The sequence below is a fragment of the Stegastes partitus genome, unplaced genomic scaffold, assembly GCF_000690725.1.
Source record: "Stegastes partitus isolate 25-593 unplaced genomic scaffold, Stegastes_partitus-1.0.2 Scaffold2116, whole genome shotgun sequence".
Taxonomy (NCBI): domain Eukaryota; kingdom Metazoa; phylum Chordata; class Actinopteri; family Pomacentridae; genus Stegastes; species Stegastes partitus.
Window position 1 is genome coordinate 1 of NW_007579847.1, and position 17276 is coordinate 17276.

General features: G+C 43.2%; 1 protein-coding gene across 3 annotated transcripts; it reads left to right on the forward strand.

The window, feature by feature from the left end:
* The first annotated feature begins 3759 nt into the window (after positions 1-3759).
* On the forward strand, positions 3760-17029 carry cab39 (calcium binding protein 39). 3 transcript variants are annotated; one of them, XR_521105.1, is made up of 10 exons: positions 3760-3911; positions 6269-6424; positions 6595-6759; positions 7576-7694; positions 8901-9069; positions 10022-10081; positions 10963-11028; positions 11655-11798; positions 14756-15290; positions 15384-17029. XR_521105.1 is itself a non-coding variant. In XM_008304014.1 (9 exons), exons 2-9 carry the CDS (start codon positions 6311-6313, stop codon positions 14942-14944), a joined length of 1026 nt encoding a protein of 341 aa, XP_008302236.1. In that variant the 5' UTR covers positions 3760-3911; positions 6269-6310; the 3' UTR covers positions 14945-15356. The 3 variants fall into 3 exon arrangements, 2 of the variants coding, with proteins under 2 accessions (XP_008302236.1, XP_008302237.1); XM_008304014.1 differs by lacking the exon at positions 15384-17029 and having other exon boundaries at positions 14756-15356; XM_008304015.1 differs by lacking the exons at positions 3760-3911; positions 15384-17029 and adding an exon at positions 5266-5331 and having other exon boundaries at positions 14756-15356.
* Positions 17030-17276: the final 247 nt, after the last annotated feature.

Consider the following 17276-nt stretch of genomic DNA (forward strand, 5'->3'; position numbering starts at 1 on the left):
TGTCCCCTGCCTTCGCCCTAAGTCGGCTGGGATAGGCTCCAGCCCCCCCGCGACCCTAATGAGGATTAAGCGGTGTATAGATAATGGATGGATGGGTCATGGAGTCAGCCTCAAGTGGCCGTTCAGGTCCCAGAGGCTGACCCCCAGTTTGTAATGTATCGCACCGGATTTGTCAAAGTGAGCATTTTAAATTCTTTAGATTTCTACAATATTGTCCTACATTATGATTAGATATTACAATGTGAGTTAATGTGGCATTCTCACAATACTGCTACCTAGTGAACACTCACCCAAAACTCACTCTGAATGTCTGAATGTTAGAAAGAAAACCAGCAAACAAATAAACAGTGTGAATTTTACAGTTGCATACTGCAACACTGCAACATCACTTTGTGTCTGAGGTACATTTTGTTGCCTTGAACTAAGCCTCCTAAAATAAAAAATGGCACCAGAAAAAGGCACATTTTACCTTCTCTGTTTTTCCACAGCATAAAACGAGATAAAAAGATATACCATCAACAGCAATAATGTAGATTTACTGTTCAATAAAACATGCAACAAGTGCATGTGTGCTAAACATTAAGGGGAACACATTCTCTGGCTACAGCTTTCCTGCAACACTGTCGAGCGTCCAGCTGCAGCCTCGTTTTGTTACCATCACCATCTGACAGCCAGCTTGATCTCCAGCAACTAGCCCACATGCAGACTGGAGCTGGTACATTGGACGACAGCCTCTGAGGTCCAGTCTCCTCCGTCAGTCATGCTCTCAGCTCAGGCCACAGCTCCAGCATGCTACTTCCAACTTGCCTGAGTTTCTATATGCAGCAACTGTCCAAATATTTGGGCAGCCAGCTATTGCCAATATTCTTCACTTCACCTTTACTCAACAACAAGACACTTCCCATGGCTATACTTGCTCCTTATATTGATCCATGCTCTGCCACTACCCTCAGCCTCTGACAACCTGGGATGTGAAACTTGATCGATCAAAGTATGCCAGTCTGACCAGCTGCTTTCTGTAACAGCTACTTTTAGCCCCATCCTGCACATTAAGTGTCCAACAGCCAGTCTGACGTGCTCTCCCAGCCACTGCTTCCAATATTTAGCATCCTCAGCTTTCACCTTGCCCTTTGCCTTAACACTTCTCTCACAGCAAGGTGCATTCTCAGCCACTGCCTTCGGGCATTGGCAGGAAGCCACAGAACCAGCATTCACCCGCAACCTTCACTACCTGCAAACAATGTCTTCTGAATACGAGCTGCTGCTCCCACATCTGTCACTTCTTCTACCTATGACCTTTATTTTGAGAAAACCATCAGCAGTCTCAACCTTAGGTCAAATCTTCAGCATTTGCTATTTATTCTGAAACCCAGTGTTTCCCTGCAGCTTCTGGCAACTATCTACAGCTACAACCTTTAGTAACCAGAGTCAGCCACAGCCTCTGCATGCAGGTTCTATTCGCCAAACTTTGACCTGAACTCTACCGTAAATTAAAAAAACAAACAAAAACAGCCCCAACTCCCACCTAGAACATCCAGAAGCTGATCGCACCTGCAGCTTCTGCTGACAGCCTCTGACAGACAGTGCTGACTTCCACCTGCAACTGCTGCCTGTAGGATAACATTTTAAAAACAATTTAATAAAAAAAAAAATATCTGGAAGAGTGTGTCTTAAAAATACAGTCACGGCCAGAATTTTCTGCCAGCTGTTGCCTGCAGCTTCAAAATAAAGAGAACCAGAAAAATTCACATCCTTCTATTTCAGATCTTCTGGCTAAGTGATTGCAGCCTGAGCCTCTGCATGAACATTTTAAACATGACTGGTTTAATAGCTTGTTTATGCTATATAATCCTACGTTATCCGTCTACAACCTTGTTTTTTTTTTTTTCTAGAGTACATCAGTATCATTGTGGGCCCAGTCACATGATGCAGCTTCTGTTAGCCGCATGCCAGCCCATCACTCTCTTCTTCCCTCTCTAGCCTCTGACAGCCAGACTCATCTTCTCACTACAGCTGCTGCCTGTAAGATGAAGTTCAAAGTGTCTCTTTAAAGCACATTCAAAAAGAAAAGCATGGAGACCCTAAAATATGTAAATCTACTCACTGGTCTTTGCTTTGCCTTTCTGAAGACCTAAGGTGCAGAATTTTTAAAACATTTCTTTTTGCCTTTATTTATCAGAGCAGTGGAGAGAGACAGGAAATGGAGAAGAGTGGGGAAAGACCTGCAGCAAAGGGCTGTGGTCAGGAGTCGATCCCACGACCGCTGCATGGGGGACTACAGCCCTGTTTGTGGGTCGCTGTCTTATCTGGTTGAGCTACCGGGGCGCCCTTCAGGACAGATTTTGTAAACCAGCTTCTTCTCCAGGTGCCTCGTGCTCTTTCCAACCTCAGCAGTTATCACCAGTTCACCCACAGCGTAGCCACAACACACATCTACACCTTTTGTCAGCCAGCAACAGCTGAACCATCTGCCTGCCCGTCAACTAGCCAGCTACAACCCAACTCTCTGCCTGCCGCTGTCCGCTCTCTGCTTCCCCAGCTGTGGCCAACAGTCCTGCTCAGCCTCCACCTGCAGCCTGTCTGTATGTTGCAGCTTCAGTCTTTACCTGCAGCTGCTGCCAGCTTCAGCCTGAGTTTTTATGGCAGCAGGTCTGTGCCCCACCCATGCAGCCTCAGGCCACTTGAGGACCAGTGTTTCCCCTGCAGCTCCTAACAAGTATCATCAAATCAAAACATACAGAAACCATAAAGCTTGTCTTATAGAAAACTATTGTACAGTAAAAGTACTTAACGCAGATACCTGGCCTCCATTGATGTCCCAATATTAAATCTATCACTGAATTATTATTACGTAGACATCAGTATTGGCTGCTGTAGTGGGTCAAAGTGAAGGTAGTTTAAATGGTACATATTTGCATGATTGTTGTGCTATGTGTTTAGATCTCTATGTACAGTAGCCTAACTAGGAACCATGACTGTCAAGTAAAAGCAGTGGAGGAACTATGATATTTCCCTCTTATGTGTAGTAGAAAGGATAGAATAACATACAACTTAAATACTCGCATAAAGTACCACAAATTTAGGCTAAGTCCTTTTACAAAAGGTGCCTCATCTTGCTGCCTATTTAAGTAGGATACTGAGATGTTGTGCCTCCTATTTTCTTAACCACTTAAGCCCGAGAGGCCCAAGAAATCGAGATAAACTGTTGTTATTACAGGTATGTCATTTTCGAGCAGAGGCCTGATAAACAGCTCAGGGCTGAACAGGTATTTTGAGCAGTCTGTAGTATAGTATAGTATAGTATAGTATAGTATAGTATAGTATAGTCATTAAACTTAAGTAATAATATAGTATAACACAGTATAGAATAGAGTAGAGTAGCATAGTATAGTGTAGTCCTTACACTGAAGTAATAGTATAGTATAGCATAGCATAGAATAGAGTAGTGTAGCATAGTAGGATTCAAGGATTCAAGGCTTTCATTGGTCATATAGCATACTGTAGTGTAGTCTTTACACCTAAGTAATAGTATAGTATAGTATAGTATAGTATAGTATAGTATAGTATAGTTCAGCATAGTCCAGGGACTTTGTAAGGGTCCGGGTCTGTCCGTGGGGGGAGGCCGCCCTCTTCTGGCCACCTGCCGTCCTCTCTGAGATCCGCCGCCGCTGTTGCAGTGACACCAGGCGGCCAGAGGAGGCGGTAGACGCCGCTGCAGTGAGCCGCTCCGCTGCTAACGTTACCAGTCAGAAAGAACCAGGAGGAAACAGGGGCCGCACAATTAACAACAGTACAAACAAGGGGAGGCGACGAGCGAGGAAAACAAAGCAGGTTTTGTTCCAAGGAGCACCTGAGTTGCCTTTTACTGTCTTGACTTATCGGGAGAAACCAGTGAACACGCCGCTTGGAAGGTATTCTGCTTTATTTACATGTTGAGCTCTGAACTGATATTTGCAGCACAGCTTGCTGGACAGCTCTCAGCGAGGAGACTCGTTGTAGCGGAGCTAGCCTGCTGCTAGCCAGGCCTGGCTAACGTTAGCACAAGTTAGCTAACTAACCTCCCCGATAGTGCGTTACAAACCTGGTTATCCTGAATTTAGTTCTCACGCTCTAAACCGTATCAAATGAGGCTTAAACAGAGATAAAAGGCGTGTAAGCATTAAGCTGCCGAGGCCTCCGGTGGTCGACAACACACACTTGGACCAGCAGCAGTAGCCGTGTTGTTTGGTGGACAGTGATTGAAATATAATAGGCCACGTTAGCGCACAAACTGATGAGGTTAGCTGTCGAGTAAAGGGTAAAAATAGCCGAATTACACATCACTGCTGCTCCAGGTTACGTTATCTAGCATGTGTGCGACTTCGTGTCACTCGGTAAGTATCCGTTTTGGTAGCATTTTGCCAAGCTGGCAGCTTCACACCATCACAAACCAGGCATGGAGAGCACAGATGGGCGGTGCTCACTGGCAGGTTGATGGTGGTCAGCCTACTGGGCCCCGGGCTTCACACTTGTGTTTCAAGCTACGTGAGTCCTACCATTAGCTTCACACGCTTATGTTAAGGTTGAGCAGGTATAGTTTTGCCACACATGTAGATAAGTTGATGAGACGTGTGGATTAGCAGCAGCTAGCTGTTAGCGGCGGCTGCTAGCTCACTGTCAGATGGCAGCAGAGCATCTGCTGCTGTCTGGTCTGGAGGGTAGGGGGACGTTGGAGCTGCCCTCTGACACTGGTGTGTTTGCTTTCTGGTTGGCAAGAATACTTCAGCCTCCACTGGCACGTGTAGCCGTGGAAATGTGCAGTCTGTTCCAGCTAATTTCCCCCGAGAGAGTCCGCACGGTGCAGCGTTGAGGCCCACGGCAGCGCTCCAGTGCTCCATACCTGATTAGTACCGGAGTCACTGTGGGTCACCGGCGACCTGCTGCTGCTGAACCCGCCATATGTGTTGCTTTCCTATTTGCGTCACTGATACCGAAGCGGGTCAGAGGACCAGAGGCGGTTCTGCTGCCGGCTGCCTACATTAACGAGCATTAGTCTGTTCGAAAGACGGATTTGGCCACCTGGCGAAGTTGAGGTGTGTCTAGATTAATAAAGATGTAAGGAGGCAAACTTGTGTGCTTGGGTCACCGGTGAAAGCCCGTTTTATATTTCAGCTCACTCACACATGACACATCATATCTGAATGGTGGACTGCACCTCCCACTTCGCTTGGTTTATATTCCTGGCCCCAGCATTGCTTTCTAAATGTGGACTCCCTGCCAAGACATAAGAGGAGGTGTGTGACTGCTCCAGGGTTTGTGTGCAGAGTTTAGAGGATCCCAGCAGGACAACAGGTTGGTGTTGTGCTCTTCCACCGGTGCCTCTTTCTGCTTCATGTGTATCTGTAAGTCACCAGAAGACTAGTGTTGGTATTCTGTGCGAACTTTAAATCTACTGGAAGCAGATCAGAGACACAAGTTGAGGTGCAGTTTGTTTAATGACTATATTTTTAGCCTAAATGATTGTGAGACTCTGATTTTGCTTTATTGACACGTGTTCCTGTCTTAGGCTCTAGCTTGCTTGTTGTGGGTTCAGAAAACTTTGCCCTTTTGCCCTACAGTGTATGTAAGGTCGCTGGGTGGGTCGGGGAGTTGTGTAGATAAGGGTCCTCGTTAAGCTAACCACTTAAATAAGAGCAGCAGTGAGATATGGTTGTCACATCTGTCAGTTGCATCACCCGGGGCCTTGCTAGAGGTCTTGGTTCAGTTAATCCTAGAGTCTTGGTGTAGAGAGGAAACTCAAAGGGTGTGTTTACTAACCTGAAAACTGTCACCTGATGGAATATGCAAAGCAATATGACTTGATTAGTCACTGTACAGGGAGTGGGTCATTCAAAGGTCTGAGGCGATGTCATAGTAAACACTACGTGGTTAATTATTTACTGACAATGACCACATTGTTCCACTGCTATATCAAACTTTAAAGGTCAAATCTAGATATGACGTTCATATATGTTGTAAAAAAAAAAAGCATCATCTTTCCTCAGGAGCAGTTGTGATTTTCCTGTTGTAACTTTATTGGTATTAGGTGGCAGCAGTGGGTGTTCCCTTAGGGCTTAACACACAGTTTGGCACCGGCGCTACCTGCCCTGCTGCTGTGGACCGTTGTACAGGAGGAGCTCATGGTGCTTTTCATTAGGACGCTTGGAGTGCACCTGTCTACGAACCAGCTTTGCTCCGGATGATTACACCAGGTCTCAACGATGCACTTGTTTTACCTCTAATTTCTCAGGTGGACAGTCCGCTGCCTGGTTGCTCGTGGTAACTCTCCGCCATGCCTTTCCCCTTTGGCAAGTCCCACAAGTCGCCGGCGGACATCGTCAAGAACCTTAAGGACAGCATGACGGTGCTTGAGAAGCATGACATCTCTGATAAAAAGGCAGAGAAGGTAGAGTGAAAGTCACCTGTGGCATACGTCATCTCAGTAGCCACACTGTGATGAACTTTGTTTTTGGGGGGGAAGATGAGGTTGAGGGAACTTTTTGAAGCTTAAAATACTGTGGTGTCTGCTTTGTGGTATTTGTATACTTGTGTTTACTTATATATGCGTTTATACAGGCCACAGAGGAAGTGTCAAAGAGCCTGGTGGCCATGAAGGAGATCCTGTATGGGACAAATGAAAAAGAGCCCCAGACGGAGGCAGTGGCCCAGCTCGCCCAGGAGCTCTATAACAGCGGCTTACTGAGCACCCTGATAGCAGACCTGCAGCTCATCGACTTCGAGGTGAGACTTGGTGTCTTTTGTAAGCGAGTAGAAAAATACTGAGTGAATGAGACTAAAAGAATAAAAGAAAAAATAGTGATAAACATTAAAGAGTTTATCTAAAGTATGTACACACAGTCAAGGAAATGTATATGTTTCAATGCGGACGGTTGACTTCGTGACAGACGTGCATGTGTCGATATGTGAGCAAACGCATGTTTCCCTGCAATATGTCAGACCGGTGCTGTGTGGTAACTGCTGCTGCAGGCTTCCCTGACTCACCCTATCACAGCATGACTCATTTTAGTGTGTGATCTCGCTCTTCCTCTTTTACCCTCGCTTATTCTTCCTCCACCGTTCAACATATAAAACTGTTTAAGAAGTGCAAATCACAAGGGTGCGAGCTGCCAATGTGACAGTGATTCGATGTTTTAGATGTTTCCGTGCACATTTGATGTATGCAGAATCGTTGTCAGCATATGATGCCCTCTTTTTTTAAACTACATCATGTGCTGGTTTGTTTCCATATGGCTGGATCTTAAGAGAACATCTGTCTTTTCTCCCCCTGAGCTGAAACACCAAAATAAAAAGCAAGTTTAATTGCCACGGCATAAAAGTACAAAATGCAGTGATTTCCTGAAGACATTCTTTAGTTGGCGGTTACATATCTGTCATGAGGTAATGCCACATAAAACTAAAATACACCACACCTGTCATTTAGATCTGCTTGTTCCACCCTGATCTGATCTGATCTGTTAGAAGTGTGTTATGAAACCCTTGTATGTATCAAATGATGCTTTATCAAGCCTGTATGTGCTGTTTGTGTGTCACCTACAGGGTAAAAAAGATGTGGCTCAGATCTTCAACAACATCCTGAGGCGTCAGATCGGCACTCGGACACCCACAGTAGAGTACCTTTGCACTCAGCAGAATATCCTCTTCATGTTGCTTAAAGGGTAAGCAGACATACACACACACACTGAACAGCCCTACTCCCTATGATCATCTGATTATTCATGACTATTGCTGTAAACAGTTTATGTTAACACAATGTTAAAAACACCAACAACTTGCTAGCTAACTTCCTTACATAAAGTAAAATGAGAGCAGCCGTTTTTAGACCGTTACCTATAAAAGAAGAACAAAAATAGGTGAAGCAATCCAATCCAGATTATGACCACATGGTATACGCTTCAGTCAAAAGGAAATCGGCACGCTAAACTGATAAAGGCGGTGGGAACTAGGTTGTTTAGTGGGGATGATGCACGAATAAACTTCAGTCATTACCTATTTTTCGAATAAGTAGGTGCATGACATGGGCCCCAGTCATTACACGCCAGATTAGAACACACTACTGGCCCATTTTGCAGCCTTTCAGTGATCCAAACTAGACAGAAACTCTGCCACATTTACTCCTTGGATTGGCACATCTACTGCCTTTCGTCCTTTGTGTTTGTTCAGTAAATCCTAAGGGATGAGTTTTTAAAAGTCTCTTACAAAGCAGTGTTGTGAGAGAACTCACATCTCATGCATATAGTAGTCCACAGTGATCAGACTAATGGGGACTTCCCTCGTTGTGCGGATCTTAGTTGGCTTTGATCTTTGCTCTCAGTAAACACCATTAGCCTTCACCCAGCTCAATCACTGCTGCTCATTTTTCTTCATTAAACGCTCCAGTATCCACTGCTGACTCTTTGCTGTTGTAAACAATAACATCTGATTTTAACATGTGAAATCTGTGGTTTGTTTTTTCTTTTTACTGCACTGGAGCTCAGTGAAGACTGGGCTTAAAATATGACAGTTTTATTCAGATCAGACTGATTTATGTTCCACATTATAAGCAGCTCGTATGTGTAGATGATGAAATGGTATATCTTTGAGATGACATCATTAATTGAAGCATCGTGGGATATGTAGTGACAAAAAATATAGAGGCATCCTTTATTTCCACATGATGGTGTGAAAGTATGTTCTTACAGAAATACTGTACTTATTAAATAATATGTAAGTTCGCTTCAGTGATGACATAATGAACAAACTGGACTTTTGGCATCTCTTCTAGTTTCAGGAATCCATCCCTTGTCGAATGCTGTTTAATACGATGTGTACTACGCATCTGCAAACTGATAACTCCCTTTCTTTTATGTTGCTGTGTTCTGCAGGTATGAGTCTCCAGAGATTGCCCTAAACTGCGGTATCATGCTGAGGGAGTGCATCAGACACGAACCACTGGCCAAGATCACGCTGTGGTCAGAACAGTTCTACGACTTCTTCAGATACGTGGAGATGTCCACATTCGACATCGCCTCAGACGCATTTGCCACTTTCAAAGTGAGTCGACTCGGTTGTTTCGCTGAGTGGATGTTGTTCTGAGTAATGAGAGGAACATCTGTGACTTCTTACGTTTTTATACCATTTGATTTCTTCACAGAAAAATCCCCAAAGTAGCTAAATGACTGTAACTGATGACATCTCACTTAAGCATCTCCACTTCCTACTGGCTGCTACTTGCTGGTGGCTTGTTTGTGTTGCGTAATTTCAACCACTTTAACTACCCAAACAGCTCTAACGGCGAATCGGATGCACTGGCAGCCAGTTCACGCTGCTCGTACTGCTGTTGTAACTAAACACAGACAGACTTGGACACTGAGAATGTGAAGCAGCACATCATGAAGCCGCCTCTCGCCTTTAAAACACAACATCGGAGTTGAACAATGCTTCATTTAAAATTAAATATCTGTGCATATTAACATTTAAACTCTTGCTAGTGCTATGCTAATTGTTCTGTTGATGCGAACCGGTATTGGCTGCGGCTCAGGTGGTGGAGCAGCTGGTCCGCTAATCACAAGTTGCTCCCGATGGAAATGTATTAAGTGGTTCGCCATCAAGGTAGAAGGAAATAATACTACGTGCTGGCCGTTCTCTAGCAAACTTTTACACCACTTCCTAATAAATACTAGTGATCACATTTCAGTCCTTCCATTAAAGGCAGGATTTATTTTTTCTTTCAGTCAGCCAAAGGATTACTTTGCTGCAATCACGTCTTTCAAATCACTATTACCACTCACACTGCACCCAAAGACATTCTTCCTGTCTAATTTTAGGTTCAGGGTTTTTTATTTATTTATTTGCCAGAATTGAAATGCTTTTCTAAGGATTATTTCTGCCCGCGCTGATTCTTCTTGGACCTTCAGTGTCCAAAAAAGGAGACAATGGGGACCAGGCTAGCTCATGAGCATTATGCCCGACTTAAGTGCTCACTGTCAGCTTTGTCTGTTTCCAGGACCTCCTCACAAGACACAAGCTACTGAGTGCAGAGTTTCTGGAGCAACATTACGACAGGGTAAGTCCACGCTCAACTAAACGCCAAGTAAAAATTCAGCTGAAGTGTAAAAGGAAAGCTTCAAGACATTATGAAATTCAAGGGATTCAAGGAACTTTTACTGTCATGCCAGCTCACATTTGCATGTTTGTGGTATGAAATTGGTTCTCAGGTCCTGTTTTTTTTTTTTTTTAAAGCCTAATAAATAATAAGTACAATGGTAAGACAAGAGCAACATATAAGTAAAAATACAAGCAAATAAGTGTACTGTAGTAAAATGTAGACATTAAATAGAAAAGCCAACATTAGCTATGTAACACTAAATATTTGTGTAGACGGTGAGAAAGAAATGAAGTGTTGACAGCTAAAACAATAATTAACTCAGATCTGCTGGTATTGTTAGGCCACTGTTTTTTTTGGTTTTTTTTGCCATTTGTGAAAATATTAATCAGGACACAGTTTATCACAAGAAATAAACAGAATCCAGTGTTTACAACGTGCACCGGCTGTTTAAAGGCCCTCTTTTCAGCATGTTTTACATTACTAAAACTACTGTCCTCACATGAACCAAACCTTTTCTTTTGACCGGTTACATGCAAATTGGAACCGTCGCCGTCAGTCTGGCTGTTTAGCATGTTGGCAGTTTCTTTGGTAACGACATCAAATCGCCCGTCGGGGACATGATTTGCAGGCTGAGAACACAACGGAGCTGTCAGCGTGTCGAGAAGAAAATGTCTCATTTTCCTGTCACCGTGTTTTGATACGAGACACGGATGCAATTGTGAAATTCACTGTTTCACGCATTTAGATGAAACTCTCTCTCTCTCCCTCCTTCTTGTCCCCAACTGCTTCTATTTTCTCTCCTCTTTCCTCTCTCACTACCTCTTTCTCTTTCGCTGTAGTTCTTTAGCGAATATGAGAAGTTACTCCACTCAGAAAACTACGTGACTAAAAGACAGTCCCTGAAGGTAAGGACCCCGGGTCAGCCAAGTAAACAGGTCACATTTAGCGCTGCAGAGAGCTATTTAAAGACGAGGTCTAGTCATGAGTGTTGGGTTTCTACGAATCGCTCCGTCCCCGTCACTTAGCCGTGACCGCCATCTAGTGGTGAGCACACAGAAATACTTGACATGTCTCGTGCCTAATTTGACTTGAACGTTGGGCTGCTTGAAGCTCTGAAGCCACATTTTTAAACTGAATGGCAGATATTTGACACACTTCTGATCATTATTTGAGCATGTTTTTCTGTTACAGATGATCAGTAATGATTGTAAGTAAAGAAGTAAAAGAAGAAATGCGAGTCAAACTAATTATTCGCTTAATATCTTCCAGGTTACATTAAGTTTAGGATAAGGTTTCTGAGCCATATGTAAACTGATCTAGTTTAGGTTAGTCACATTTTCAGAAATACAAGATGCTACCTTTACCTTTTAAATCCCATAAAAAGGGCTGAAAGGCTATACGTCGCATTCATGCAGTTTACAGAACTCGTTAATTATAACAGACTGTCAACTCAAAGCATTTTATTCAAAATACGTTTTCATTTGAATCCTAGTAAGTCATATTTGTTTCTGTTTTTCGCTCTGAAATGCAGTTATTGGGGGAGTTGCTTCTCGACCGGCACAATTTCACCATAATGACGAAATACATCAGCAAGCCGGAGAATCTCAAGTTAATGATGAATCTGCTACGGGACAAGAGCCGCAACATCCAGTTTGAGGCGTTCCACGTTTTTAAGGTAAAATGAAAGCATGTGTGAGGTGTTTTTTGGCAAATAACAACAGCTGTAAGGAAAATGGACGGTGAGGTGCTGACATGATCATAACCTCACTTATAGTTGGGGCTGGGTTTGTTAACAGTACTACTGCATGTGTTGGAGGTCGATACTGCTTCTCGAAGTAGTACTTTAGAAGTACTCTTAATGGTATTTTTGATATGTTTTCAGAAACATAAATTAAGAACAGAATTATATTTTCTTTTTTAATTTCCTAGTTTATTTTTCATATTAAAGTAAAATAAATTGCACACACGACTTTTTTTAATTTAATTTTTTTATGTTCCCTTTGCATTATTAATGGTTTTATTTGAGAGAAGAAAAGTTTTGAGCACTTCTTGTACAACTGCCAACACAGACGGTCAGAGAAGGGGTGGAAATAAACCAAGACAAGAGTTTTCCTGCAGACTTTAAATCACTAAATCCCCTCCTGATGCTCTGAGCGTTCTGAAACGACAGCTCAGAAGATGCTCTGACCTTTTTTAGATTGAATTTACACCTGCATCTAAACATTCAGCTGGATAATCATTCATTTGATTGGATTTAGTTAACTCCATACATAATATACTCGTGGCAACGAGAGAGGATCTACAAACTGAAGCTGTCAAACTCGTTCTTCACCTGTATGTGATGAATATTCGCCGTACGAATGGTGTTTTATCTCCTACTTGCAAAAGACGTGTTGCACTTGTAGCCAATGCGTTTTGTCGGCATCAGCTCCAGTGAAGTGTGTTTTCTAATTTATGAGTATTTAATTCTCTCCATTGACAGTAAGATCCGTCTGTGTGTGAGAGCGAGCTGCCCACACAGCCTCTGAGAGCGCCTTCTGGACTGGGAACAACAGAAATGCATCATAGACAGAATGGAGTTTCGTTTTCTATTGATGACAATAGAGTTGGTGGGAAAAAAAAAATTAGCAGTAATAAATGGGAAATCTGTTTTTCAGTTCCCCGTTGCAGGAGTGATAAATGTGCAGCAACATTTTTCTGAGATAAATGTTGAGTTAATGGTTCTGTAATTTCAAATCGTGACTTCAGTCGACTGTAAACTTCTGCCTTTTTCCACGTTGATGATTCCCAGTTATGAGCTCTGATCGCTGGTTCCCGTTTGAAATTGTGAAAAGTTTATTATGCAGCCAGTGAATCCCTCATTGAATCTTTCACTGTTCACTCATTTAGGCCTCTCACAGACCAGATCAGAAACGAGAACAAAGACAAACATGGTAGACAAACTGAAACTCTGCATTCTCCATTTAACTATTGTTTGTACAAAGGTACTCGCTACTTGCATTAGACGATGTTTAAATATTTGTCTCCTGTCCAGCATGTTAAATTTACAACTGGCGTGTGTTTCCTTGAGAAGAACAAGGGCTCAGCTTTGTGTTAAAATCATATTTTGTGATGTTTTTCACATTCTGTGAGCTGTAAGACAAACACTTTCTGGTGCACAGCTCATGCAAAACACCAACAATTTATTTAGTAGCTACTCACCAAATGATGAAATAAATTTATACTAATTTTAACTGTGTTGTTTTTACTTCATCTTCTGCAGCTGCAGCTCAGCCCCATATGGAGGAACAAACACTGTTTTTCCTCGCAGCAAATGAATAAATTGAGTGAGGACAGAATTAATGAATGTCACAGAGCAGTGGTCAGATATGTAGTGGAGGCTGCAGCCCTGCAGGGCAGCATGTCCAAGGTTTGATAGTTAATTATTACCGCAGCTTCCCTTCCTGTCACTGTCATACTCGTCTGGTCATTTGTCCTTGAATCACAATTAAAATGTTTTTATTGTGTCACTAATGTGATTAGAAGAGGCAAGATTCATGAATATTAAGCACATCTTTGATTGGACACGGCAGATTTGCAATGAGAAATGAAAAGAAATACTATAAAGACTGTTCTCCTTTATATTTTTTATATTCAGTAAGAAATCTGATCAATAGAACTGTTAGATCCGGTTCTTTATTTGGAAGCCCAAGAACAAGCCGGAGAAATCTTCAGTTCTCAGATGCAGAATTTATTTAGGTCACAGGCAAAGTTTTGCAGCGCTGGAATTCAGAGGGACAGAGAGGAATCTCATGTCCAGCTGAACTGAGTGTTTTCGGTTCCAGGTTACAGATATCTTCTTGGGCTGGGCCTGCCCCGAACATAGATAAGATTTAATTGGCCAGTTACTAATGGCGTGGACAGGCATACTTCTGTGCTCTGTCCACGTCCTTGACATTTGGTAAGCAACGTGTGTGGATGTTGTTGGTACGGCGTGTAGCTAAAGTAACAATCGTATCTAGTAGAAAAGAGGAGTTTCCGCTATCTCCAAGTGTGCAAACCAGTTCTCACTGGCCACATTATCTTCAAGGACATAAGCTCAGCACAAAATACAAACTCAGAATACATAATAACTTGAAACTTAATTAATTATAAGAACCATAGGAATCATGGAAAAATACAGACTCAGAACACATAATAGCTTGAATCATACTTAATTATAACAGAACCAGCGGGGGAACCTGATAGCCGACTGGTTCTGGCACATTACGTGGACGTAAATGCCCTAAACAACGAGTCCCTGCTTTGATTCCAACCATCCAGACCCTCACAGCCTGCCAAAAACATCAGCTGTAAAAGAAAACAACAACTAGCAAACCCCATCCCCAATCGTTTATGAAAAGTGACGATGATGGGCATGTATTGGGAAAGTTTTGTAATTTTCAGCCTCCCTGACAGCTGCACTGCCTCTAAAAGAAGCCCAGTGCTTTGACAGAACAAAGACTTTGCTTCGGCTCCTGTAAGACGCCAAGAGGACACAAGTTCTTATAGTCGTACCAAAGATGTGTCAAACAAGCAGACATAGAGCACAATACCTGCAGATTTAAACCCTTCTCTCTCTTCCTCTTCCTCTTCCTCTTCCTTCGCTACCAGGTGTTTGTGGCCAACCCCAACAAGACGCAGCCCATCCTGGACATCCTGCTGAAGAACCAGACCAAACTCATCGAGTTTCTCAGCAAGTTCCAGAATGACAGAACAGAGGACGAACAGTTCAACGACGAAAAGACTTACCTGGTCAAACAGATCAGAGACCTCAAGAGGCCTGCACCCCAGGAGGCCTGAAAGCGGGTGCAGAGGTGCAGGGAGGAGCCCCCAGGACCATATCTGGACAACATCCAGACAACGTCTGCTTAACGGACCCATCAGCAGCTGCTGTTCTGGTTTCTGAACAAAAATGAGGAAACAAATGAAAAACAAACAAGCCCATTTCAGCTCATCAGGAAGTCGCCAGCTCCTCTGCTCCTCAGAACATTTGATATTTTTTTTCTTTTTCAATCTTTTTCCTTCAAAAGAAATAAGAGAAAATAATAGTTGCTGCTGCTTTCTTGCACATTGAGACGTTTAAGGTATATTATATTGACACAACAGTCCATCACACACAGAGACAGAACGTGTCCGTGCATTAAAAGTAAGGCAGACTTCCTGATAGACACTCACACACACACACACACACCACAACAGTCCATCACACACAGAGACAGAACGTGTCCGTGCATTAAAAGTAAGGCAGACTTCCTGATAGACACTCTCACACACACACACACACACACCAAGCAGTTGACACGTTTACACACACATGTATTACATGAAAAAACAAAAGAACATGCATACACACATGCTGCAAGAATGTCAGCTAAAACCATGTGATGGAAACGGTACGAGCAAGTTGAACATTGGTGTGTTCGTTGCATGCCTTGAAATGTGACAGATCCACGGCTGTACCCGGCGCCGGCTCCGTGAAGGCGTGCCCGGTTTGGCGCCCGCGTTCAGCGCCGCCGACTCGCGTGCATCACAGCAACCGCTACAGTTCGCATCTATGCCTTCATCCAGCAAAGCAAACAGTGGTTCATTTCAGCGGGGACGAGCTCTCAGATGCCATCACACAGAACCATTTACCTCCTGTGTGCTTTGTTACGACTCAGCACTTGAAGCACATGAAGAGAGGAGGGAGGGATGGAAGGTATGAGTTTGGTAAAGCCTGAGGATTGGGTGTTTTTATTATTTTCTGGGACAGGGTGAACATGTACATATGCCTTTTTTTTTTTTTTTTTTTGCTTTGTAGATTTTTGTTTAACCTTGACATATGAATATATATTATATATATATATATATATATATTACCTTAAACATCACGTTTTTGGTTAATTGTAATCAAATTACTTTCTAAACCATGAAAAACAACAAGTTAAGTGACATTGTTTTTGCATTTCATTTTACTGCTGAAATGGTTGCTGGTGGGTTTCTTTGTACATAACTTAAAGGGCCAGCTCACATTTAGCTAACCGATAGGATATTAACAATTTGTACAGCGGAGGAATGTCATGGTATTAGCTCTGGATCTGTTAATCCTCTTTTTATTCTCCATCTACATTTTGAGTATCTCAGACTGCTGAAAATGTGCAGGGGGGGTGTGAGCGGTGCCGAAAGGGAGGGAAGGGAATGGGCAGAGCGTTCACTGAAACATTGAAGCCTGTGTGTTTGTGCACTTTGCGAGATGCTGGGCAGTCGGCATCGCCTAACTGGAGTCGAGGGCGCTAAGGATTTCCCCGATCCTCCGTTGGCTTGTTTTTGCCCCCCATCCTGGGAGTGCTGTGTGGCCCCACAGTAAGCGTGCTTCGGGGGTGATCTCATTACAACAGCTCGGCACATCTTTCTATCATTCTTACTTCCATTCTTGTCCTTTTTTTTTTTTTTTAGCCTTTCTCTTCAGGGGGTTTTATAATTCCAGTACAATGATGAGTGTAAAGCATTGTGGGTAGCAGGGTACTTTGGGCATGCTGGTTTGTCCTCATGGTGTTGCGCAAAACTGATAAAACCACAGATTTTCCCTTATTTTGCAGTGATGCATTCAGGCAGGTAAAGAAGAATCCATTCGAGTGCAGACAACAGCCCACAGCTCCTCCATGCGCGTTGAACAAGCATGTCGCTCCACTGGCTGTGCATGATGCTGCGCCAAAGATGTTGTACTGGAATTGTTTCTTTTTTCAAAGTATTTAACAACATTGAAATGTCAAGTTGAACTCTTGGTGATACGGCTGCACGCTGACTCCAGTTTCAGCATAGAGCGTGTGGGTGCTTTCAGAAGTGTCAAAGGCCTGGGCCCTACAATCGAAATAAAGAAGAAAAAAACATTTGGAATAAAAAAAAGTATGTCTTTTTCTTCTCGTGCACCAAAATCACAACTCATCCGTCCAGTGTGTGTCGACACTGGAGAACATCAACGCATGTCAGCTCGGTATATTTAAGTTAGGCCCTTACCTCTGTCAATATCCATCCATCCATCATCTCTACACCTTCATCCTCACCAGGGTCATGGGGGGCTGGAGTCTATCCCAGCTGACTCAGGGTGAAGGCAGGTTCACCTGGACAGGTAACCAGTCTATCACAGGGCTAC

Bases quoted from the DNA above. Each gene is read 5' to 3' on its own strand.
- cab39 (XM_008304014.1), top strand. From the start codon at position 6,311: ATGCCTTTCCCCTTTGGCAAGTCCCACAAGTCGCCGGCGGACATCGTC. The intron at 10,082-10,962 runs GTAAGTCCACGC...CTTTCGCTGTAG, and splicing joins TGGAGCAACATTACGACAGG to TTCTTTAGCGAATATGAGAA. The intron at 11,799-14,755 runs GTAAAATGAAAG...CTTCGCTACCAG, and splicing joins AGGCGTTCCACGTTTTTAAG to GTGTTTGTGGCCAACCCCAA.